Here is a 26,133-nt window from a genome sequence, read left to right as displayed (position 1 = left end):
GAAATTTTTAAAGATTTTTATACAATAAATTAAACTTTTTGTATTCACTATTTTATTTATTTTTTATCACATCACTTTATATAAAAATCTTTATAAGATATTTCTCTTTAATAATATCAATTAGCCATTTCCAATATTAAAATTGAGGTTTTAAATTTTAAAATTAGGTAAAAAGAACAATTGATAGGCAAGATTACTTATACGACTCAATTGTTTGACAAGGTCAAAAGTCAAAACATTATTAAATTTGGAGTCTGCCTAATCCAAGAGTCGGTGCATATCCATTTTGCTCTTATCCTATAATGCAATATGCAATATATTTGAAAAATTATCTTTTATATTATGATAGTAATTTATCTATGTTCTCTACTTATCCTAATAATAATAATAATAATAATAATAAAGGATTTGGTAATATTGCACTTTTAAATTTATTTTTGGATTATTTTTATTTACATCGGAGAGATTAAACGCTGTAATTTAATATATATATATATATATATATATATATTAGTATATATATATATATATATAATATTATATCTAATTTTTTTCCCGAATATTTTAAAACCTGCTCAAAAAATATCTTTCCGTTTGTTTAACTTTGTTTCACCATATCTTATTCTACTATCATATCCTAAACAATGAAAAATGTGTTTGTTTTAATATTATTAAAAATCTAATTATATTATATTCAACTCAAAATATTTAACAATTACATTTCATAATAAAAATTTATAAATTAATAAAAACACATCTACCCACCTAAGTCACTATCACCTGCCAACAGTCAGCACCATAACAACCGACTGGATCTGGCTAGTTATGCATCGATCTTGCTTTTTTTGACTAAATCCATAGTAGATCTGGTCAGAAACGGCCATATTTTGGTCGTCATTGACTACCAAATTTTGATCGTTAACGAACAACCAATTTTTTGCCCTAGATCTGGCTTTTTTTTGCCACCAAATTTACAATGGATCTGGCCTAAAAAGGCAAGATCGGCCCACGACCAGTCAGATCCAACCGATCGATAACCATTTCAATGACTAACGACCACCATCTGACATTGATAGCCGATTGCTAAAATTTAATTAGGTGGGTCAGGGTGTTTTTGTTAATTTATAAATTTTTATTGTAAGAGATATTTAGCTAAATTAACAAATGTAGGGGATTAAAAAGTAATCTAAATATTTTTCAAAAAAATGTTTTTAAATAATATACCAAACATATTCTTAGAATTATTTTACAAATCCTATTAGAAAAGGGTACCAATAGCAGCCTAAACACCACTCAAAATATTAAAAAAAAAAAAAAACCATCAAATATATATAAAAGGAAAGAACAAAAAAACATTTTTTGTTTAAATATTTATAATTGAACACATTGTCAATTATGGCGATTCCAAAAACCAAAAGTGAAGGTTGTATGTCAACATCAAATGTGTTTTGGTAGGTAACGTTTATGATTCAAAATTCGTACGGATTTGTTACAATGACATCAGTTGGTTTTGATAATATCTTGTACAAAGGAATTAAAAATGATTTCATAAAAGAAAATCCATAATTAAGGGTTATTTTAGAATTGTATATATTCATTTTAAATTTAAACGGGGCTCAATAGAGAATCAGTGGGGCGTGTATACTATCAGTCTAAGAAAAATAAAATTATTAAATAATAAATAAATATTCCAGTATACAGACAAAAAAGGTCGGTGGAGACGGCTGTAGCTGTACAAGAAACGTAAAAACTTTATACAAAATCTTCAAAATTCAAACTCTCTCTTTCAAAGTGTAATTATTATAAATGCCATGGCCACTTGCCAGCCAAACTTGACGTTCAAACTCAACAAAGCCTCCTGAAACTACAGAGTTTTTGAAGACGACCACCACCACGCCACGTTTCGTTTCTATAGCCTGAAGCTCATCAATCAAATTCTTCACTTTCTTCTTTAAACCTCTCTTTGCTCCACAATATGCACCTACAAAACTAGCTATATTTCCCAGCTGTCTCACACCAAAGTTTAAACGGACGGCTGTTTCTCTCCGGTTAGTTTTTCTTTTCTTTCTTTTTTTAAAGTAGTGTTTTTTATTTCATGTGCTTGTTCTATGCTAAGAATTATAGCTGTTAATGGAATTGGTTTGTTTTTAAATTGTGGGCTTGTGTTGAATTTTCTGTTTGATTGTTGAGAAAATATGTGGGAGGAAGTAGAAGGTTTTAGATCTCAATATTTTTGACATGTTAATGTGGTGACCAAAGGAGTGAAGATGTTTTTTGGTTTTCTTTGGTCAAATCATGACAGTCCGTTAAATTAGAACCTAAGAACTGTCTTTCTTTTTCCTCCTACATTTTCTTGGCAACCAAACAGTGTAGATGCGTTCTGGGGTTTGAAAAATAGTATTAGAAGCTGAAATGTTTGTTTAGAAAAAACAACTTCGGCCCAAACGTGTTTCTTGATTCTTGTGAAGCATTTATAAAATACAATGATAACATAAACTATACAAGTACACATTGTTATGTTTGGTTGCTGAGAAAATCATGGAAAGGAAAAGAAAACAAATGAACTTTGGTTCCTAAATAAAAGATTATATATTTGACGGGCTTTAGCTTGCGTTAGGTCTGTGGCCCAAAAATTGGAAGAAAAAAAATATATAAAAATTTTCTGCTGAAAGAAAAATTAATAATTTTGAAGACACATCTCAGTTTCTTCAATGAGACATTCCTGGCCTTTTTGCTCTTTCTGTTTTTTCATTTATTTTTCAATAACTAAGAGCTTTAATTGATAAACTATTATTAGTTTCAAGATGAACTCAATTTTGGTCTCTTTTAAAATTAATCTCATTATAGAATAAAAAATTTAGGGATTTTTTTATTTAATATGTATTTTTTTGTTGATAAGCGCTGACTGACATCTCAGGCTTGAATTCTTGAATATCTCATAGTTTTTGGGTTTATCAGCGAGGTCAGATCTGCTTGCATAAGCTTTATTGGCATTAGGGGTTCAATTTTATTAATTTATTAGGGACGATGGAAGTTTCTGAAATTTCCACCACATCTTTGTATATTTAATACCTGTAAATCTTAAAGTGGTGATTAGCTTGTTGGTTGCTTGATCCTATTGGAGATTAAATTGTATAGTATTAGTTGAAAAGGGTTTCTCAAAAATATTTTACTTTTTTGCTTGTGTCTTTTCTTTCTTGAGAAGAACTCAGCCGTCCATTAGGAATAATGGATTTTGTACATTTTCTAGTACTGTCTTCTGATTAATGGTTTTTTTATTTCTTTGATTTTATTGATGAATTTATGGGAACAAAGTAATCTCTTTTGAGATTTTGGACCCAAATGATACTAAAGTTAACCAAATTTCAACAGTAATTTCAGAAGGGTAACTAGCATTGATTATAGAGAATCAAAGGTATAGAGTTCTTTTCCCTCCTTTGCTTCTTTCTCCCGAAGGAATACCATTATACCCTTATGAATTTAACAGAGTTGGGACATAGTTAGGATTTTAGGGGGTAATGATTAGTTTCTAAAACATGTGGGGTAAGGTAATTAAAAAAGCCATAGTTGCCCGAAAAGTTAAGACTTTTGAGAACTCTAGTGGGGCAAACTGATTTTTACTCCATCATGGGATAAGCATTGTTTTTCTTAATGAGGCTCTAGTTCCTGGAGTTTTGCCAAAAGAAAAGTTGGTTCTACCGTTCCATGTATAAGTAGCCTGTGCTCTGTCCATTTAATTCCATCAATTCAAGAAAATCTGTATTGCAGATAGTTCAATTGAAACATTATAAGCTGTAGGATTTGCTTTATCAATTTATCTATCGACCAATCATCTAACATATGTTGAACTGCTTTTAGCATCATCAGCATGCATAATGACTTAAGTGACTAAATCAATCAAGCACTTTTATCTCTCTATGTGTGCTTGCATGTATGAGTTACTGCAAGTGTGCAGCCTTATTGTGACAGATATAATTCTTGGATATTGGCAGGTGGTGAACGTATGAGTAGTATTGATTGCAAATGTTTTGTGGATAAATTGTGCTAGCTCTTCTATGGGTTGTGTCTTGACGAAAAAAGTGGACGAGCGCTGGTTATGAGGAGCCTACTGTTTCTTGCTGCTGAAACACTTGTCAGTCATTATCGCCCGCCTGTAAAATTCTTGCCTTTCAACTTATTTTCCTGTGCTTAATTATTATCTTCCAAGTCTGTTTGCTTATATCCTGCGTTATGTCTCTCAGTATCATTCTCTAGATGTTATTAAAGTGATAACAAGCATATATTCTCTTAAAGTTAGAATGGTACAAAATTCATGACACCTGCACCTTGAAATGATTTCTTTAAAGTAAAGTGAATAGTTTACTTGGTTCTTGGAATATGTTCAATTTTTGGCATCGAGTGGGAATGAAAGATCTCAGAGTAAAACTTGACTTGAATAAAGTGATGCTACTATCCGATAGTAGGAGCCTAGTCTGTTGCGCTTTTGGGATATCTTATTGGGTGGTGTGAATTATTAAATCAGATTATATATATTAAAATAATCATGAGTTCACTGGCATTGAAATATAGAAAGATGACATTCACATCATATGTGGCATATTAAGACATGAAAAAAATGGAGAACCTGGCTATTATTGGAAGTTACAGATCTTGTGATACAATTTTAGCTAGTTAATTTGTCCAGTTTCAGCCGCAAGCTTGCTGCTCAATAGGATTATACTGCCTGATTCCTTTCTGTTTGGAATCACCTAACAATTTTCCTTGAGACTGATTTTGAAAATACAATGTGGTTTCCTTCTTTGCAGTCACTGTTAGCGAAGTAGAGGCCTTGTATGAACTGTTTAAGAAATTAAGCAGTTCAGTAATAATAATGGGCTAATTCACAAGGTATATTTCTTTTTCTTATTTCTAATTTTAAGTTAAAATTCATTATAGGTGATGGTTTTAAGTTGGACTTCATTCTAAAGAAAGGTAATTGTATTTGGTTCTTATGAGCAGGAAGAGTTTCAGTTTGCACTCTTCAGGAACAGAAATAGGAGGAATCTTTTCGCTGACAGGGTGGTATAGCTGGCTCCTAGTTATGGATATTGATCTATACTTGTATCTCAATAACTATTTAACAGCAAAAATCGCTGTCATATTTGCACTAGTGGATACTGTTGCATTAATTTTTGTGTGATTTTTCTTTTGTAGATCTTTGATCTGTTGATGTCAATCGCAATGGGGTCATCGAGTTTGGGGAATTTGTTCGATCTTGGGCGTCTTTCATCCAAAAGCACCTTTGGAGGACAAAATTGCATGTAAGATCATTTTCTCTATCATAGAATTCTTACAAGTGTTTCTGTGTTGGAAATGTATCATCTCCTATGCATGCTACTAAACCTCTCTTCTTTTATACGAATATTTCTTGAGGTTAAACTGAAAAATCTCATAAACACTAGATGATTTCTGTGCTTCTTAAATACCTACTAAATTTGCAAAATTGCTTTTGCAGTTGCTTTCAGATTGTATGATCTAAGGCAGACTGGTTACATTGAGTGGGAGGAGGTAAATATTGCAACCACTTACCACTATAGTTTCTTTTATATATGTGGCCCTTTTAGTATGGTAAAGGCTTTTAGAATGTGCTTCCAAAATTTGCATTCAGCAACTTAAGCTTATAATTCTATATCACTTGACAGTTGAAGGAGATGGTTTTGGCGCTACTGCATGAATCAGATCTCGTACTTTCAGATGATTTCATTGAAACTATTGTGAATAAGGTTCAGATAACTTAACCCTTTCAACTACACTATTTCATGCTTATTTGGTCCTCCTCCAGTCCTGAACTTTGTCTTTTTTCGCAGACCTTTAGTGATGCTGATACAAAAGGTGATGGAAAAATTGACCTAGAAGAATGGAAAGAATTTGTGTCTAAGAATCCCTCTCTGATAAAGAACATGACTCTTCCATATTTGATGTAAGTCTTAGGTTGCTTGTGCTTCTGTAAAACTGATTAAGAATTAAGCAATGAACCACGTATATCACCAAGTAGCATGAAATCATAGAGTTAAATTTACTTCAAGTCCATTTTCCTCGAAAAAAGTTCATTTTTAGAACAGTAACATGCCATTTTCTTGTTCTCCAGGGACATAACCTTGGCATTTCCCAGCTTTGTGATAAGTACTGAAGTTGAAGATTCAGAAGTCTAGGTTCATATCATCTCTAAAATGCATCGACACTGTTGCTTTTTGAGATGAACATAATCTACAAGCGAACTTAGATTCCACATGGTTTCATATCTATGCTTAACCAGAAGAGCTAGAAGCAAAGCTTAGAGCAAATCAAGTGTAAGTCTCCTAAAGTACAGCCAAGCTACAACGCCTATCCATGACTGCTTTGTTTTGCGATGTTAGCAGGTGCTTGTACTGTTTTGCTGGTAGAAACTAACTGTATATGGGTGGCGTTTATTTGCATCTTGTTTCGCATCGGAAGTTTTGTGATTAAGATGTTGTGTGCCTTTGAAGAGGTAAATTTTCAATCCCACTCTTGTTTTTCATATGTAATAAAGGGGTTGTTTTAGTATTCTAAAGTGATTCCTCCTAGAGTTGCAGAATCTGTTTGATTTATCTTAACGTAAAATCAAATGACAGTTTTGATGCTTTTACACTTGCAATATATTTTTGTAGGCATCATAAATTTGACATAGGAATGACTTAAAACATTTTTGCTATTAGTTGATGCAGTATATTACAAGCGTGACGTTTTATGCTCCCCAACCCTGTTTCATTATCGTTATCTGGATGTCGAAGACAGGAGCTGATGTTGCATCCAAAAATGTTCTCCTCCTGGCCAAAATGTATTGATAAAAGATTAGAATGCTACAAGTTTTATGAAGTTTTGTGGAAATATTGGGAGTTAATTATGCTATTTTGCACCTACTTTGGTTGGATTAGATATAGCTTATGGTTGGCCCAATATGAGCAGCCTGTATATAAGGTGGGCCATGATGTTAAGTTGGGCCTGTATTAGCCCAGCTCACTTTGAAGCCATGGTCTGTTCGGTGTGGTCCATCCCACTTGAGAACCGGTGCTAAAATTCAAAATCCTTTTAAAGCTTTTATATGCTTCTCTTTGGTAACCCTTTTTTCTTTCCAACAAGTACTTTAAATGGTCCTTCTTCCGAAAAGAAATCTGTTGATTCTCTCCTAATTTGTTGGACTATGGTCTACTTGATGGCGAGGTTTTTCCAGTGTTATATACTATTACTATCACATTGCTATTAAGTTATGACATATAATGTTACTTGGGTTAATTACTATTTCCCTTTTAGGTTTGGATAAAAGTATACTTTAATTCACATATTTTAAAAGGTAATACTATTTAGATGTTTCTAAATGGTAATAGTAACTGTTGTTACCCCAAAGTAATTAAAAAAAGGGGCAATTTAGACATTTCATTTCCTTCACCTTAATCTCCATTTGGAAAACCTTTATTGACTTTTTGGATTTAAACCATTGAGGTTATCTACCATATTTGTGGTTTACTTAGAATATTGGACTTGTAGGGTATTCAATGAGCTTAAATAATTAGTTGATGTATGTACAAACTGGCCTGAACAGTGAACACCCTGGTTATTTAAAAAAAAAAAAATCAATTTTCCCTTTAAATGAGAAGTAACATGTTACTAAAATGACTTTTTAATTTTGCTAATATCATATAATTATATGACATTTATAGTTTACTAATAATGGATTAAAAATAGCTCCTCTAACAGAAGTATGAAATTTTATTTATGTCAATATTTATAATTATTATATTTCTATAAGGGTATAAAACTCAAATAAGAGTCTCAATTACAAATTGAACTTGAATAAAATTTTATTTCATAAAAATTAATCAAATATATCAACTAATTAATTTTTTTGGTAAATTGTTTTCAAGGTTTAATAAAAAATATTAAAGTTATATCAATCCGAGACTAACCCTAAAATCATATTCAAAATTTTAAATTATTAAATATGAGAGTCGATTCAAACTCAATGGTTGCAATAAGACAAGTAACATTATCGAACAGATAAATTATCGAAAAAGATTTTCACTTTCATAGTTATCTATTTGAATTGATGGGCATACAAATCAATCATAGAATAAGGTGGGGCTAAATCAAAATGAAAATCAGCGTAGGTGGCAACTTGTGATTGGTCCATTTTGTGATGGATCATGCCACACAATACCTAGGTGGATGTTGCTATGTTCCTATCTATTTTATCTACACATTAGGATTCGTGAAGAGGCAGACAATTAAAATTAAATAAATACAAAAACAAAAGGGTTGCTAAGTTGATTCTGCGTTGACAAAAAAAAAAAAAAAAAAAAAAAGGTAATACGTGACTGTGAAACATTGGTTGCTTCTCACTGATGATTCTCCTCTTTGTTCTCTCTGTTTTTTTTTTTTTAATTAAATTTTTTTGGTTCCATTTTATTTTTTTATCCCACGCGCCTTCTCACGTTTGAGATCAAATATTTATATCTACTTAATTAAAGTGAAAAAGGGTTTATCAATTATTTTGATGATTAAAAAGTGTAACTTCGTCCTTTAATTTAAAGCATCCATTTATTAGAAAAAAAATTATATATATTTTTTTATGTTTTTTGATTTATTAGGTGTCAAATTTATAGTTAATATTTTTTATTAATATTATGGTATATATCATTCCATATTATAAGAGGATTATTTTATATTGACGGTCAAATTCTTTTGATTTAAAATAATTTCCCAATAATTATTCAACCTAATCCTAACTACTATATGCTGAATAATTCTAACATTTTATTTTTTTATTGTAATGGTATCTTCTTATTATCTTTTTAATATTTATAACATATTGAGAAATTGTAACTAATTTTTTATATTCAATACCATTCATTTTAGGGGTGTTCAAATACCCAACTCAGTATCTAAACTGAAACCGAATCGAAAAAATCAAGTACCTAGAAATCGTTCAATTTTGAGTTATAGTGGAAAGAAACCAATTTTTTATTCGAGTACCAATTTAACTGCAAAAACCAATACCCAAATCGAAAACTTAATTTTTGATTTGGTTCAAAACCAGGTAATTTATAAATCATTCAGTTATCAGGTACTATTAGAACTTGAACTGAATTTTTGATCCAGTTCAGCAAAAGCCCTAGCCGATCAGGTACCCAGTTTTGAGCATCCCTAATTCATTTAATCAATAGGATGATTAAAAGGGTTGCTAATTAGTATTAAACTACTATTACTAATTTCTTTTTGCGCAATCATTGTCTTAATTTAGCTGTATGATTAGTAAATTGTGTTAATATTTTAAATCAAAAAGTAACATAATATCTTAACCTGTTTATAAATTTTTTAAATTAAATTATATGTAAATCCCCATGCTTAAATTTTTTTTAACACCACAATAATATTATTATTATCAAATCATTTTTACTTATTTATGATAAAAGAAAGTTAGTAGCGTTTAAAAATATATACTTATTTTTACCAAAAAATAATTATTAAAAATATTAGACTACATATTTTGTAAATAAAATTTTATAACAATTTAAGTTATAGAATTATAATAACTACCTATATCAAAATTAATATCCAATCTTATAAAAGTTTTAAAATATTTTATTTTCAAACTTTGAGTAATTAAGATTTGAAAAAAAAAAAAAAAAAAAACTCTGCAATTAATCTGATGGTCAAAATATAGAATAATATTAATGTAAAGAGTTAAAAGCATATACCTTCTAAGGTTTAAAGTTAACACAGAATACCCTGAAGGGCGTTTGGTTGGAGGTTAATGAAGATTACTCGAGTTATGTCATCTTATATTACTTGATTACCATGTTTAGTTGTCAAGTAATATAAGATTCCGATAATCTTGCATTACCAATAGTTGTTACTGTTGGAAATATTGGAGGTAATCTAATTACCTCAATTTTCTTAGGTATTGTAAGATTACCAAGGTAATCTTATTTTTGCAATGTTTTAAAACCAAACCTGGGGTGAAACCTAGCAAAGCTTCCGGGTCCCGGGTTGACTGGTCAAAATGGTTGACAAAAACTTTTAAAATTGAGCAAATACACCCCTAAAAATTACAGTTAAATCCTATAGGCTTGAAATTTATCAAACACACCCCAAATGCAAATCGACCAGCGACTGATTGGCAGCGGCGACACCCTAGATGTAACCCCAATCGTCCCTTGAGCCCATTTCCATCAAAATATACCCAAGATCTGGCCGAAATAGTTTCGATGTTGGCCAGATCTCACTGAAGTTGGCATCGGCATTCCAGGCCAGATCTCATCGACGCCGGCATCGACAACCCTTCCCATCACCCAAGAATTACTCCCCTCTTCCTCCTGACCAAAACCCACCTCACTTTACCCCCGTTAGCCTCACCAATCGCCGACAAAATCCCATTGTTGCCGCTGCCAGTTTTGTTCAATTTCCAGTCGATTTACTCACCGGAAATCAACTCTGTCACCACCATTGCATTCACCGGCACTTTCTCTTCAAAAGCCCCAACACTCCGGCCATCAATTGTTCGCCAATCATCCTCTCAAATCTTAGGGTTCTGGGTGAATAGGAAAAATATAAACCCGGCCCGTTGAAGCTTCCGGGTCCTGGTTGAATCGGCCGAGCCGGGCGGGATTTTAAAGCATTGTATTTTTGTTATAATTCTATCCCTTATTAATAAAAATTTTGGACAATAATGCCTCTATTTTAAAATAAATTTACATTAATATACCATTTCAATTTTACCCTTGCTTAATTAAATTTTTGGACTATAATGCCCTTATATTTAAAACAAATTACAGACCACCACTGTCACCCAACAATCACCACCAACAGCGGGCCAACCACCACAGACCGCCGCCGAAAAGTAGCCGGAGTCCTTAAAAAAGATCGAGATTCAATGGGAGGCTCCGGGAGGCTTTGATATGGTCGTTTTTGGCCATATTGATGGCCGTTTGCCAGATCCTTGGCCATTATCGGCCAGGTCGTTAATAGCCAGATCCATCGAACTGGTTGGAAATGGCCAGATCCATCGATCTGATCAAAAATGGCCTGATATGGCCGAAAACGGCCATATCTGAGCCTCGTGGTTATAGTGAGCTACTCACGGCGACTTTCACAAACTTCCAGCGGTGGTTTGCGGTGGCGACAAAGGGTGGAGGTGATTTCGTCATAAATTAAAGTTTTATGTAAGCGGGGGTGTTTTAGCTAAATCTGAAATATTGGGGGCTAAAAAAGTTATTCAAAAATTAATAATAAAAATAATATTATATTAATATTTAAAAATGGGATAATTTAGTAATTTAAATAACATACCCACAAATTTATTCCTTCTAACCAAACATATTAATATAACATACCCACCAATTAACCAAACACATTTTCTTAAAGATTCTCAATAATCTTCAAAGTAATATAAAATTCCAGTAATCCAACATTCCCTGAACCAAACGCCCCCGAAAGATTTGGGAATAACAAAAATACCTTGTTGTTAGTTAACAGTTAGTGAATCGTTAGAGCATACATTATTAGGAGTTTATAAATTACCATTCTACCGTTTATTTAAACAATTAAAACTTAACAGTAGGGGTATTTATGTTATTGTAGAAACCTCAGAAGAATTGTGTGATTTGATAAAACCTGAGGGGGATTTGTGTTAGTAACTGTAATATAAAATAATAGCAAGATAAATCAATAATAAAAATAATAATAGATCAGCCACACGCGAGTTAATCGCGCGTGTAAATATGTTGAAAAATTCAACATGAATTTCATCATCACTTAAATCAAGAACTCCATTTCACTTCTTCCGTCTCCATTTCATACAACAGCAAAAACAAAATCAAGAAAAGCACTTTGCTTTTACTAGATCTCTAATCCTCTCAATTTCAAAAAATAAACCACAATCTTAATCTTAGAGAATCCAATTCCGATTCCCATCAAAATAATTCGATTTCCCAGGAATTAAAATCCCATTTACTGGATTCCCTTTTTGACTTTAATGGCTAATCAATTTCAAATCTTTTCCGTGTAATATTCCAATTGAACACTTTTTGTCTTTCTCAGTATAATCAGTACAAATGTTTTGTTTTTGATGAACAAAGGTTCAATTTTGTTTGAATTTGTTGCAGTTTGATATCCTGTGATTGGATCCATTGGATTTTGGTGCCAACGGCTTTGTTCAGAAATTGATTTGTAGAGCTTTTTATCAGGTTATTAATGATTTTTTGTCACTTTTTTAATCATGTTTTTGGATTTTGGGTTTTATTTGTTGACTTATTAGTGTTTGGTGGCTGAGAAATTTGGGAAAAGGATATAAATTGAAAATCCTGAAATGTCGCCTTGTTTAGTATTGGATTAGATTCTTGAAACTCTTTCTTTATTAGTTTAACTCTTTGTAATGTTGTTGCTTTATTGTGGGTTTAAGGGTTTGTTTTTTGGGATTTTTAGGTTGATATTGTGTTTTGATTTTGATCAACACAGGTCAGTTAGTTAATCTGTTATGCAATCAGTTGATGATAGTGACGAAAAGAAGAGTTTGAAGCGATCAAGATCACCGTCTTCTTGCGATATGCCTGTGACTGATACCACTGCCCCACGAACAGTTGATGATTGTATTTTCTTCCCTCTTGAAGATATAGTACAATCTCCGGTACCGGGATACGTTGTACCTACGGCAATTACTTTTAGTCCTGATGATAGTTTGGTAACTTACTTGTTAAGTCCGGATCAATCCTTGAGTAGGAATGTCTTTGCTTTTGATCTCCACACTGGCAAGCAAGAGCTGCTTTTTAGTCCTCCAGATGGAGGGCTTGATGAGAGTAACATATCACCAGAAGAGAAGTTGAGGAGGGAAAGATTAAGGGAGCGGGGATTGGGAGTGACGCGATATGAATGGGTGAAGACTGGCTCGAAGAAGAAAGCAATTATGGTGCCTTTGCCTGTTGGGGTTAGTCAAATTTCTTACATTATATTTTACTTCTTAGATCACTTTTACGTTATCATCTTTGGCGACGTTGATATCTATGATGATTAAGAATGTAGACATTAAATTTAATTCATTTGAAGTCAAAATTTTCTCACTGGTTTGCAACAAACTTGAATGTCAGTCTAGTTTCTGATGATTATTTTTTGTCTTTCTTTGGACAGATTTACTTTCAGGATCTTTGTTGTTCAAAACCAGAGCTAAAGCTTTCAAGCTCACCACTCTCACCTGTCATTGATCCTCATCTCTCTCTAGATGGTACTATGATTGCTTATGTGAGAGATAATGAGTTGCATGTTATGAATCTCTTGTCCAATGAACAGAAACAATTAACACATGGTGCCAAGGGAGACACGGTGGTAAGTGCCAATTATAAGTATTTTACATGGAGAGAATGTTTACTATTATATGATAGTGTATTAAGAATTTCTATATTTTTATTTTTTATTTTCAGTAAATGTGCCCAAACTGTGTAATCACAACTAGATAGGTTTCTGAATTATTTGGCCGGTGATCAAAGTTGGAGCTATCACGCAGCCAGAGGGACATCCCCGTCTCCCTCTCCCTCCTGGGAAACTTTCAAAAGCTTTATTAGAATTATTAATTTGTCCTTTGATTTTCTAGTGTTATATAACCTAACTTAGAAAGTTGAGACACAGTTTTGACTTTGTTATTTTGTCCTCTATAACTTGGATTTCATTCTAGAAAAATAATTAAGGACATGAGATAAAAACTTTTTATATTATGATATAACATTCATGTTGCAACTAGGTATAACTTCTTGTCTGGTAAACTTTGTTTGAATATGTTTATGATCATGATATGAGATGAGACGGTGTTTTCGAAAAGACAACTCTTTAGATATACACAAAGTTCATGATTGGAATATCATTTATTTAAGAGATATGTAATTATTTGTGTATCATAGAGAATCAGGTCAAAGCTGAATAACAGAAAAATGCATGCAAAATTTTTGTTATTGTGTTTTTGATAATTGCACATAAATCTGAAGATGTATAATTTAATTTTTTTGTATACTCTATTGGAAAACTTAGGTACAATTTAAATGTTTGATAAATGGTTTCATACCTTGAAATCATTTGGAAATTGCAAATATATGAATTAAAATACTAGCTATTAACATTGTTTTTAATATTAATTTTTGTTATAATGTTCTTAAATCTGACTATAGTTCAATTTTGCCCATCTTGGATAAATTTCTTGGCTTTGCCATTGCTGCTGATATATTTGGTGGCTAGATATGCTTTAAAACTTGGGAATCAATTAAGTTCTAAACACATTAACTCCGGTTACAGGGTCTGCTTCATTTCTATCTTTCTTTCCTTTTTTTTGGTTAATCTCTTTCTGGGACTATAACCTCTATTGAGATTTCTTTTCTCCCCACCTTTGATATATTATTGTTTGCCAGAATTATGATATTATGTGCAAATGAATGGTCAAGTTCATGTGAACTTGGCTGTGGCCCTCTGCTGCCTCATCTTCCCATATTCTTTTTGTAATTACGCAATGTGTGTGTGTTTGATTTAACCTCAGTGGGAATTTTATAGAAGGTAAGAATAATAAGTTGCAAAATGCAAAGAGCCCAAAATGTTCAAGGCTGTGTGCAACAAACTTTTGGCTTTACAGCTTAGAATTCTTATAGTTTATGTTCACTTCTGAGATTATGTTTGCTCCGACTTGTGGTAGATAATGATAAATGTTATGGTGCTGGTGACTAAGTTTGACATGATTTTTTTTTTCTATTGCAGACTCATGGTCTTGCTGAGTACATAGCTCAGGTGAGAATTTCTTTGAATTTCCTTGCTTTCCATATTATATATTATTTGTATATAGGCTCTAACTAGTTTGTATATTATTTATTATTGCTTTGAGTTGCTCAGTTTGAAAATAAATTGCTGCTTTTGGAAACAAGACAGCCATTATTAAGCACTGCAAAAAGTGATATTTGTTTCTTTACGTGCGTTTGTAAAGTCTATTGAGGTTGTTCAAAATATTGTTGATTGTAGGAGGAAATGGATCGGAAGTTTGGATATTGGTGGTCACTTGACAGTAAATATATTGCATTTACACAAGTTGATTCCTCTGAGATACCCCTTTTTAGGATTATGCACCAAGGTAAAAGCTCTGTTGGTTCAGAGGCACAGGAAGACCATGCTTATCCCTTTGCCGGAGCTTCAAATGTCAAAGTTCGTCTTGGGGTAGTTTCTGTTGCTGGAGGTCCTATCACTTGGATGGATCTTCTTTGTGGGGGAACAAATCAACTTTATGAGGAGGAATATTTGGCCAGAGTCAATTGGATGCATGGAAATATTCTCACTGCTCAGGTTTTGAGCAGGTCTCAAACCAAATTAAAGGTCCTGAAGTTTGATATCAAAACAGGCCAAAGAAAAATTGTACTTGTAGAAGAAGTAGATTCGTGGATTAATTTACATGACTGTTTCACACCTCTAGATAAAGGTGTCACCAAATATTCTGGAGGATTCATCTGGGCAAGTGAAAAAACAGGATTTAGACATCTTTATCTACACGATACTAATGGGAATTGCTTAGGACCTATCACTGAAGGTAACTGGATGGTTGAGCAAATAGCAGGTGTGAATGAGGTTTCAGGGCTTGTGTATTTCACTGGAACTCTAGATGGACCTTTGGAATCTCACCTTTATTGTGTTAAACTTTATCCTGATTGGAACCTTCCTTTGGAAGGCCCAGTGAAATTAACTCATGGGAGTGGAAAACATGTGGCTGTGCTTGATCATAATATGCAAAAGTTTGTTGATTTTCATGATTCTCTTGATTCACCACCAAAGATTTTGATTTGCTCCTTGCTGGATGGAAGTGTAATTATGCCTCTGTATGAGCAGCCATTAATTGTTCCAGGATTAAAAAGGCTCCAACTTGAGCCTCCAAAGTTGGTTCAGATACAGGCAAATGATGGGACTGTTCTACATGGTGCTTTATACAAGCCTGACGAAACTAAGGTTGGACCTCCACCATACAAAACCTTGATAAGCGTGTATGGTGGTCCTAGCGTACAGCTTGTGTGTAATTCTTGGATAAATACAGTTGACATGCGAGCACAATATTTACGAAGCAAAGGAATTTTAGTATGGAAGGTTAGTAGTCCTCTCTAGACACCCCAAACTGAATATCTTTTCTTTCATGATTAAATTCATGATCTATTCTGATTAGAAACCTCTTTTATTACATGAATAATTTTTTAATGTGCCTAGAGTTGCTGCATTTATTTAACCGTCAAGTTTGGTTCAATTTCCTATTATAGACACGTTTATTGTTGAGTCATGACAGTTTTATTTGTTGTCTCTTATGGATTACGCAGTTCATGTTTTGCATTTATACAAACTTGTAAAAGTTGTCTTATGCATCCGTAATCATGCTAAATCGTTACTTGATGTATCGATGTTCGCAGTTAGATAACAGAGGAACTGCTCGGCGTGGGTTGAAGTTTGAAGCGGCCATCAAATACAATGCTGGCCAAATTGATGCTGAGGATCAGCTGACTGGAGCTGAATGGCTCATGAAACAAGGGTTGGCAAAACCTGGCCATATTGGTTTGTATGGTTGGAGCTACGGAGGCTATCTCTCAGCCATGACTTTGGCAAGGTTTCCTGAAGTCTTCAAGTGCGCTGTCTCTGGTGCCCCTGTTACATCATGGGATGGATACGACACATTTTATACTGAAAAGTACATGGGATTGCCCTCCGAGGATCCTGTACGCTATGAAAACAGCTCTGTGATGCACCATGTGCACAAGATGAAAGGGAAGTTGTTGCTTGTGCATGGCATGATTGATGAAAATGTGCATTTTAGGCACACTGCAAGGCTTATTAATGCACTTGTGGCTGCCAGAAAGCCTTATGAAATATTAATATTCCCAGATGAACGACACATGCCGCGTCGTCATAGGGACAGAATTTATATGGAAGAGAGAATTTGGGAGTTCATTGAGAGAACTTTGTGAAGAATCAACCTCTTCTCTCAACGTTATGTGTTGCTGTTGTTATTGTTAAGGTAGAGAAGAGAGTTGGAAACTCAATTTTCCTTCAAAATAATTGCAAAATTTTCCCACTTCCTTTTTACATTCACAAAATCTGGTGCCAAGGTATCATATGTTCCATTATGGATTTTAATTTTTGTTTTTTGGTATCATAATGTTATTACTAATTAGTATAGTAGGTAATTTAATGTGTACGAGAAAGATCGAATAATTATACGCAAAATTGTCTTAATGTGTCTTAAAATCTTTTTTAAGATAACAAAAAGAAAAAAAAAAAAAAAACTGATTATATCCAATGTTTTAAAACACAACTTGGGGTGAAACTTGCCAAAGTTGTTGGTCTCGGGTTGATCGGTTTGACCGGTTGGTCAATTGGGTGACAAAAATTTAAAAATTTAGTAAATACACACCTAAAAATTACAATTAAGTCTTTATATATTTGAAATTTACAAACACACCTCAAATACAAATCGGCGGTCGACTAGTTGGCAACAGCGACATCCCAAATGCAATTTCAATCCTCTCTTAAGCCCATTTCCCATAAAATCTACCTAAGATCTAGTCGAAATCAAATCGATTTTGGCCAGATATCACAGACGCCAACGTCGACATTCCAAGCCAGAATCCATCGATGCTAGCGTCGACAACCCTCCCCATCACCCTGCCTCCCGACCAAAACCTACCTCACCTCACCCCCCTTAGCTTGGCCAACTGCTTTTTTTTTTTTTTTTTTTCTATTTACAGTCTATTCACTCACCAAAAATCAACGTCATCGCCACTATTGCACTCATCGACACTTTCTTTTTAGAAGTCCTAACATCGTGACCTTCAATTGTTTGTTGATCATCATCCCAATTTCTAGAGTTTTTGGTGAATAGTAAAACGGGTAATTCGGCCTAGTGAAAGCCTTGGGTCCCAGATCAACCGGCCAGGTTTTAAAACAATGATTATATTGATATATTGAAAAATGTGTTTTTTATTTTTCTCATAAATAAAGTGAATGTATCTTAAGGGCATACATTAAGACAAGGTTATATATGTATGATCAACAAATTATAGGACAGTTTATATTTTACAAATGTAAAATTTTATGATTGATAGGTTGTATATACATTCTGTCCTGGATAAATTGTTTTGATTGGGTTGTTATGTAAGATTTTAATAACTATAAATGCTACTGCTAGATATATTTCTTTTGGTAAGTTAGTGGTAGATATATTTCTTGTCAACAAAGTAATTGACTAGAACTAGTAAACTACATTTTTGTCCACTTACTCGAGAATATTTTGTGTACATGTGAAATTATCATATTTTAAACTTTTAAAAGAATTGATGTTAGCATTCTAAAAAGAAGAAGAAGAAAAAATGAAGAAGGAATAATCTTATAAAGGGAATAAAAATTAAATTAATATATATTACAAGATTTTTGTAAGTTTATTAATGGATTTATTATACTCACTCTTTGAGATCGTTCAATCTTAATTGTTTTAAGAATTTTCGAAAATAATTATATACTTTTAGTTCGATATTTTTATGGGTTTTCATTTTATTGTTTTAATAATTTAAAATGGCTATTTATTTTTTAAAATAGTTAAATTTTTGAAACTTAATAATCTCTCGAAGATGAATAAAATAATTATGAAAAAATTATCACTCCATTTTTTTTTTTTAATTCACCACTTGAAGATATTTCTATGCAGATTCCTTTTGTCTTTGACTTCTTTTTCCCAATAAAAATATACGCTTAAAATAATATAAATTGTTTACTAAAAGAAAATGAGAAAAACCTTCAAATTGTCAATTATTTGCCCAGTAAGAAATCCCATTAACTTCCTAAAATTTATTCTTAAATTATAAAAATTCTCTAAAATAGTGAATGGTTAATTGCTTATCATAAGATTTCTCAAATAATAACTGAAAATATTTATACTTAATATAAAATTTTCCAATTAAAAAAATTAATTAATAAATAAGTATCCTGGATTTTTGCGCAAATATTCATTTTTAAGGGAAAAAAAACAAAAAATGAATGTAACGGCCGTTAACTCTGTGAATTGCTCACCAAGCTTCAGTCAAAGTCGTAGGTGGAACACCGAACAGTACAATAATGACAAATTGACAATAAATAAATAAATAATTCCAACACGTTAACGCTTTACATTTCTATTCAACTTTCTCTTTCTTCCCTCCCACGAGGAAGTTTCTCGAGAAAAATTTCTGATTCTGGGAAACTCTGTGAGAAAGTCTCGTACAATTTCATAGATAAGAAACGCATCGCTTTTAATTTGCTTCTTCTCTCATAATCATTCCATTTATTCTTTTCATTTCGGTTTCTCAAAGGTATGGATTTTTTTTTGTAATTTAATTTTAATTTTTCATTTTTGTGGGAACTGAAATTGAATTGAGGAAATTATACATTTTTGTTAACTTTCTGTTTGATTTGATCGCTTGAATTGTTTTCTGATTTTAGTTATTTTTTAAATTGATGTGTTATTTTGGTTCATTATATGTTTGGTTGCTGAGAAAATTTTGAAAGAAAAAATTGAGGATTTTTTATATGAAGCTGTGAGAACGGAGACTGCGACTAAGTAGACTGTTTGGCTTGGTCAAATCGATTGTTAGTTTCTGTTATTTTATTTTTTGGAAGCAGAAAGGTTAAAATTTAATTAATTGTAATTCATTTTCTCTAATTCTTGATTTTCTTTGTCTAAAAGCAAGTTAATATTCATTGTTCAGATAACACTTTTGCAATATCGAATATAAACTTAGCTGTTTAAAGTGTGTTGATCCAGTGGTTCAAAGATCTTATCATTTGTGTTATCAATTTGTTGCAATTGATTCTTTTTTTCCGTGATTGAACAAAATATCTGTCTTTCATTCTCTGATTGATGATATTTTATTTTTATTGTAGGGTATTTGCAGTGAAGCTACATAAACCCTAAGCCCTTTGGGGATAATTTTAGCAAAATCAAAGATGGATGACAAAGTAACAAAATCCTAGTGTAGGGTTAGGGTTAATAACCCTATTACTCAATGGTTTAGTTCTTGGGTGCAGATTTGGAGTTTTAATTGTTTGTTAATTTAGGGTATTAGGTTTTCCTGGTAGAAGTTTGTCAATTTTAGTATTTCTTAATGGCTTATAGGGCTTAGAAGTTGTACATAGAAGTTGTAATTTGATATAAGGTATGCAGGGTTCTAGACCTACAAGATAAAAATGGCTTATAGGGCTTAGAAGTTGTACATAGAAGTTGTAAGTTGATATAAGGTACGCAGGGTTCTAGATCTACAAGATAAAAATGTCGATTGCCAGTGTAGCTCTTAGTCCGGTTCTTGAAGAGTCTTTGAACTTTCTGGGGAATTTCACTCATCGACATGCTCTGCCTGCGGATGAGTCGATCTTGATTTTTTTGAGTGTTGGGGGTTCTGTGATTCCCATGCGTGTTATGGAGTCAGATTCAATTGCTTCTGTGAAATTGAGGATTCAGAGTTTCAAAGGGCTATTTGTGAAGAAGCAGAAACTGGTGTACGGAGGGAGGGAACTGGCTAGGACCAATTCTCGTGTCAAAGACTATGGGCTTGCTGATGGGAATGTTTTGCATTTGGTGCTTAGACTTTCAGATCTCCAAGCCATCACTGTGACGACTGTATGTGGGAAGGTGTTTGAATTTAATGTTGAGAGGAGTAGAAATGTAGGTTATGTGAAGCAGCAAATTGCTAAAAAGGGAAATGGGCTTGTTGATCTCAAGGATCAAGAACTGATATGTGATGGTGAGGAGCTCGAAGATAAGAGACTCATAACTGACTTATGTAAAAATAATGATTCTGTCGTTCACTTGCTGGTCCGAAAATCTGCTAAAGTGAGGGCTAAACCCGTTGAGAAAGATTTTGAAGTGTCTATTGATGCTAATAATTTGAAGGAGAAGGTAGCTGATGTTGCAGGAGAATACCAGTTGGAAACACTATTCACGGGATGTGAGGTCACAGATAGGAAATTGTTACAAAGAGATTTCCTTTTGGAACCTCTAGTTATTGATTCCAATATTGATTTGCCATTAGAAATTAAAAAGCTAATTGAATCTACTTTTGATGGGTTAGACAGAGGTTATGGACCTGTTCGCTCCTCCGAGGGATCAGGAGGAGCTTATTTTATGCAAGATTCATCAGGTCAGAAGTATATTTCTGTTTTTAAACCAATTGACGAGGAGCCAATGGCTGTGAATAATCCTCGAGGCTTACCCTTGTCGGAAGATGGTGAAGGATTGAAGAAAGGCACAAGAGTCGGAGAAGGAGCATTGAGGGAAGTTGCGGCATACATTTTGGATTATCCAAAGGGTGCATTGAGCTCTTCTATTGATAAGGAGAGAGGCTTTGCTGGGGTTCCCCCTACAGTTATGGTTAAGTGCTTGCACGAAGGATTCAATCATCCAGAGGGTTATGAAAATGCTGCCAAGAATGTGAAGATTGGATCACTGCAAATGTTTATGAAGAATATAGGAAGTTGTGAGGATATGGGATTTCGTGCATTCCCGGTGGATGAGGTACACAAGATCTCTGTGCTCGACATAAGGTTGGCAAATGCAGACAGGCATGCTGGGAATATATTGGTCAGCAAAGATGAAGAAGGTCAGATCAAGCTTATTCCCATTGATCATGGCTACTGCTTGCCTGAAAACGTAAGTGCTTTACTTTGTTTCTATATATGTGCTAATATACTTCCTTATCTTGTCCTCAGACATCCTTATCGGAATTCTTCATGATATGAATTCTAGCTTTGTCATTGTTTTCATTGTCTTTTTGTTGATTGCTGTGGAACAACATTGTGTTATAGGATACTTTTAGACACCTTGATATATTATGTAAGAACTCGTCTGTTATTTCTGAGAGGCATATTTCATTTGATGCATAGATAGTTAATAATTCATAATGTGGTACTCTGATGTATTTTTCCTGATGCATGCCAAAACTCAAATCTGTTTTCTCCTTGTTTAGACATTCGTTTAGTTCTTCTCATGCTTGTGCATAGAACATAAACTATTGCCAATGATTTTTATTTTTATTTATTTAACTTGTACAATAGCTAGCTAGGTTTAATAATTAAACTTTCTTCACTCATCAATTAGGTTATATGATCTGTCATCGTCTGCTATAATTTTAGACTTCTAATTGATCATATCTCTTCACACTGCAGTTTGAAGATTGTACATTTGACTGGCTTTACTGGCCGCAAGCTCACCAACCTTACTCCCCTGACACCATTGACTACATTAACTCACTGGACGCTGAACGGGATATTGAACTTCTGAAGTATCACGGCTGGGACATACCACCTGAGTGTGCTGGGATCCTTCGTATTTCCACCATGCTTCTGAAGAAAGGTGCAAAGAGAGGACTCACTCCCTTCGCCATCGGAAGCATCATGTGCAGGAAAACACTGAAGGATGAGTCTGTGATTGAGCAGATTGTTCAAGAAGCACAGGAAGCTGTGCTCCCAGGATCAAGCGAGGAAGTGTTTCTCGAATCTGTTGAAGTCATCCTGGATCGTTACCTTGACGAGCTGACCCTGTAAGGCCTCAGGATGACTGTCTAGGTATATGGTATTTCACTGTCCATTGGGTCTTTTCGTTGATGTTGTTTGTCACTGGAACTTGTTCTCTTAACTTGCTTTGTCTTTCGATACAATCAAGCCATCGTGCAGCTATCACTCCTTCCATCTCTCTAAAAGAATCTGTTACCTGGATTTTAAAGTTTCCTATTTTAAGTAGTGACCTGAAAATATTGTACTGTGAATATGCTGTTGCTTTCTTTCTTGCTTATTTATTTATTTATTTATTTTAGTTTTTGAGTTGCAGTTTAGGTGTCTAATGTCATAATGATAAAATGCCCATAGTTGTTCAAAGTTACCTACAATAAACCAAATGTTAATTGTTAGGACAATTTGCCAACGCAGCTGCATTTGATGTCTTTAAAGACATTCAACCAACCACCATTAATGTAATTTTACTATTTTAGTGGTTATTATTTGCCGAAAATGTGAAAAGAAAAAAAATAAATAAATACAAATGCCACCTAAATTTCTTGGCCATGATGTTACAACTACTTAAACCCTTTCTTTCTTGGCCACGACGTAACAACTACTTAAACCCTTTCACCAAACAACACGAGGCAGGGTAACATCTAATTCATGGCTGCCTTTTTTTTTGTTTTGTTTTTTAAATAGAGTATATTTTCTAATTTTTAAAGTGCAACATTTTTTTGGATTATTGATTATTCTGTTTTATTGTTTGATTTGATATTCAGGTTGAAATCTATAGTATTAATATGCACCCAAATTGATTTTTTGAAATGAAAATATATTGGTTCTGTTTTTAGTATTTGGAATGGCCATATTTAATTATTAAGTTAATGACATTAACCCTTTTCAGAAATTTCCATTAATAAAAAGAAAAAACTAATAAAATTTGCATGGTGGTTTTTGTTGATTAAGTGCGTGCGATTATCACCGCTCACCGACAAGTAATTACTAATTAGTTTGGTTAGAAAATAAAAGGTCCCTACTAATCAATAATTTCTTCGATTAGACATGAAAAATTTGAATTTATGTGCACAAACTCTGAGGAGATGGTGACTACATTAAAGAAGACTCAGATTCAAACTGTATATTACAGTGTTCTCTTAAGAAATTTTTTCTTTTGTCGGTGTTAGAAAATCTTAAACCACAAATAGTAAATTAGCGTAGCTTTTACACTAAATTAATGCAACTTTTATATCATTTTATTACTGTATCTTAAATCTATTACATTAAATATTACATAAAAAAGAATTTTTTTTAAAATTTTTTTATTAATTCTCAACAATTAATTAATTATACTAATTAATTTTGTACATATTAATTAAAGATTGGTAATAAATATTTTTATTAATTAATAATAACTTTAAAAATTATATTAATTTAATAAAATTAAATAAACATTACATGTAATATAAAATGTTATAAAAAAAAATAACACAAAAGAAAAATTTCATATGGATAGTAATTTATTTTTGAATTATATAATTATTGTGAATTTATTATTATAAATATAATGTAAATAAGAATCAAATTAACATAAATACAAATTAAAAAAAATTAAATAACAAAAACAAGGAGATAAAATATGTTTTATGATGGATGAATAGTTTCACGCGGATGAATTATATATGGTTGGAGCAAAATTATGATTTAGAATACATTGAAAAGCTTACAAATTGATAGTGGTTGAAGCAAAATTATGTAACTTCATTCTATATTTTATGTTCGTTTAAATATTTAATTAACAAATGAATTTAATTAAAATTATTGAATTTCTTTTGTGTATGTGGTAGATGGATAATTCTACATTGGTTTAAGTTTTTTTAAGGAATAATTTATACCAAACGAGGAAGCAAATTCATTGGAGGTCTTTTTCGTTGTAAAAAAAAATAATGGGTAAAGCATATTTTTGAAATGTATTTTAATAATTTGAAATGGGTAAAGAATAAATATATATATGAATAGTCAAATTTTTTTATTTATTTTTTTTAAAGTTTGATATGCATAATTTATCAACCACAGCCTAATTCCAAAATTGACAAATCAAAGTCTGAAACATTGGTCCCATCTTATTTATCAAGGTTGGTTTGAATACCATAAAGGTAGATGAGAGTCATTTATTTGTTTCCTAACTAGAATAGTACACAGTTGGTTTGAAATGTAAAAATGTATCATGAACAGTTGTGATTGAAACTGGTGTTTTAATGGCAGTTTCCGAAATTTTAGAAATATAGGTAAGGCATCACTATTGACTTGTATTATCTGAAGACATTAACATCTATCTGAAAATGAAATCGTTCACATTTTTGGATAGGTGTTGTTCAAAAGTTAGATTGGACTGTTTGATTGATAACTACATATAATTAATGGGATATTTTCTATGTTTTAATTGCTTTGGTAGCATTAACCCATTTGAAATCAATAACCCAATGTTCTGCATCAAAGCATGTCAATTTTTGTGTTTCCCTTACACCAGAAAAAAGAAAAGATTTTACGGAAATGTCATTTTTTTTTCATTCATTATTCCTTTTGCCTCTCTAATTTCAACCATGCATGGTTTTGAAATCAAAAGAGTTAATCAGATTTTGTATTTTCAATATCTAAATATTTGTCTGATAAATCGGGAAGTCGTAAATGATATATATATATATATAGTTCTTCACAAAAAATAGTTAAACAAAACTTAACAATGAAGAAAATATCAGAAAAGATGTTTTTATCAACTATTTTTCATGAAATTGGAAAATCATTTTTGTAAAGCAAAATATCAAACAAGCTTTTTCTAACTTTTTTCATTTCAAAAATCATTAAATAAAAAGAAAAAGCAAGGTGAGCTCTTTTTATCTTTTCCTTTCTTGATCTTCATTGCGTAAGAGCCACTAATTAAAATAACAACTTCACTACAGTTTATCATTACACAAAATGAAACATACTATCTTCATTGTAATGCCGTCATGTTAAGAAACCACTTGACTCAAAAAGTTAAACCTGAAAAATAACAATAATTTGAAGGTGGTTATAATGTCCATACACTAGAAATTGTCCATTTTAGCATACAAGTTTGCTTTAGAAGTTCTTATAAACATTATCCACAAAAAAATGTGTCTATTAAATTAAATCTCAAACTCGTTCGATAGTCAATAATGAGATGTGATAACAGAATAATGTTTAAGAAATTTGAGATTATTATGTGATGACAATTTGAAGGAAATGCACATGGGTTGTATTAATTTGTTATTGTCTCTAATGGACACGTAAAGCTGAGCACTAAAATGTAGTTTAAGAAAGCGAGATTGTCTGGATTGGAAAAGGAAGAGGATGAAGAAGCCAATTAAGCAATGGGAGATTGTTTGTTGTTCGTGCACAAAGTGGTCCATACATGAGCCTGCCACTTGTTTCTTAATTTATTGACGATCTTTTTCCTCCATAAACCAGAAAGGATCGATGAGAAGGAAACTTTTTATTTATTTTAATTTCATTCGCTTTAGCTTAAATGCAGGTATGATTTAGTTT

At 32.4% G+C, this 26,133-nt stretch overlaps 2 protein-coding genes and 1 pseudogene across 2 annotated transcripts; all 3 read left to right on the top strand.

Moving 5' to 3' along the window:
• Positions 1-4,615: 4,615 nt before the first annotated feature.
• Positions 4,616-7,190, top strand: LOC116127732 (annotated as a pseudogene).
• Positions 7,191-11,847: 4,657 nt separating this feature from the next.
• On the top strand, positions 11,848-17,090 carry LOC116127754 (dipeptidyl aminopeptidase 4). The gene is made up of 7 exons (XM_031413388.1): positions 11,848-12,058; positions 12,162-12,242; positions 12,514-12,979; positions 13,180-13,374; positions 14,785-14,814; positions 15,043-16,149; positions 16,464-17,090. Exons 3-7 carry the CDS (start codon positions 12,533-12,535, stop codon positions 17,013-17,015), a joined length of 2,331 nt encoding a protein of 776 aa, XP_031269248.1. The 5' UTR covers positions 11,848-12,058; positions 12,162-12,242; positions 12,514-12,532; the 3' UTR covers positions 17,016-17,090.
• Positions 17,091-19,206: 2,116 nt separating this feature from the next.
• Positions 19,207-22,899, top strand: LOC116127731 (phosphatidylinositol 4-kinase gamma 3). The gene is made up of 3 exons (XM_031413375.1): positions 19,207-19,391; positions 19,963-21,724; positions 22,240-22,899. Exons 2-3 carry the CDS (start codon positions 20,348-20,350, stop codon positions 22,615-22,617), a joined length of 1,755 nt encoding a protein of 584 aa, XP_031269235.1. The 5' UTR covers positions 19,207-19,391; positions 19,963-20,347; the 3' UTR covers positions 22,618-22,899.
• The last annotated feature ends 3,234 nt before the right edge of the window (positions 22,900-26,133 follow it).

This window comes from Pistacia vera, unplaced genomic scaffold, assembly GCF_008641045.1.
Source record: "Pistacia vera cultivar Batoury unplaced genomic scaffold, PisVer_v2 Contig195, whole genome shotgun sequence".
NCBI classification, from domain to species: domain Eukaryota; kingdom Viridiplantae; phylum Streptophyta; class Magnoliopsida; order Sapindales; family Anacardiaceae; genus Pistacia; species Pistacia vera.
This window is presented reverse-complemented; position numbering and strand designations above follow the sequence as displayed.

Bases quoted from the DNA above. Each gene is read 5' to 3' on its own strand.
- LOC116127754 (XM_031413388.1), top strand. From the start codon at position 12,533: ATGCAATCAGTTGATGATAGTGACGAAAAGAAGAGTTTGAAGCGATCA. The intron at 12,980-13,179 runs GTTAGTCAAATT...TTCTTTGGACAG, and splicing joins TGGTGCCTTTGCCTGTTGGG to ATTTACTTTCAGGATCTTTG. The intron at 16,150-16,463 runs GTTAGTAGTCCT...CGATGTTCGCAG, and splicing joins AAGGAATTTTAGTATGGAAG to TTAGATAACAGAGGAACTGC.
- LOC116127731 (XM_031413375.1), top strand. From the start codon at position 20,348: ATGTCGATTGCCAGTGTAGCTCTTAGTCCGGTTCTTGAAGAGTCTTTG. The intron at 21,725-22,239 runs GTAAGTGCTTTA...TTCACACTGCAG, and splicing joins GCTACTGCTTGCCTGAAAAC to TTTGAAGATTGTACATTTGA.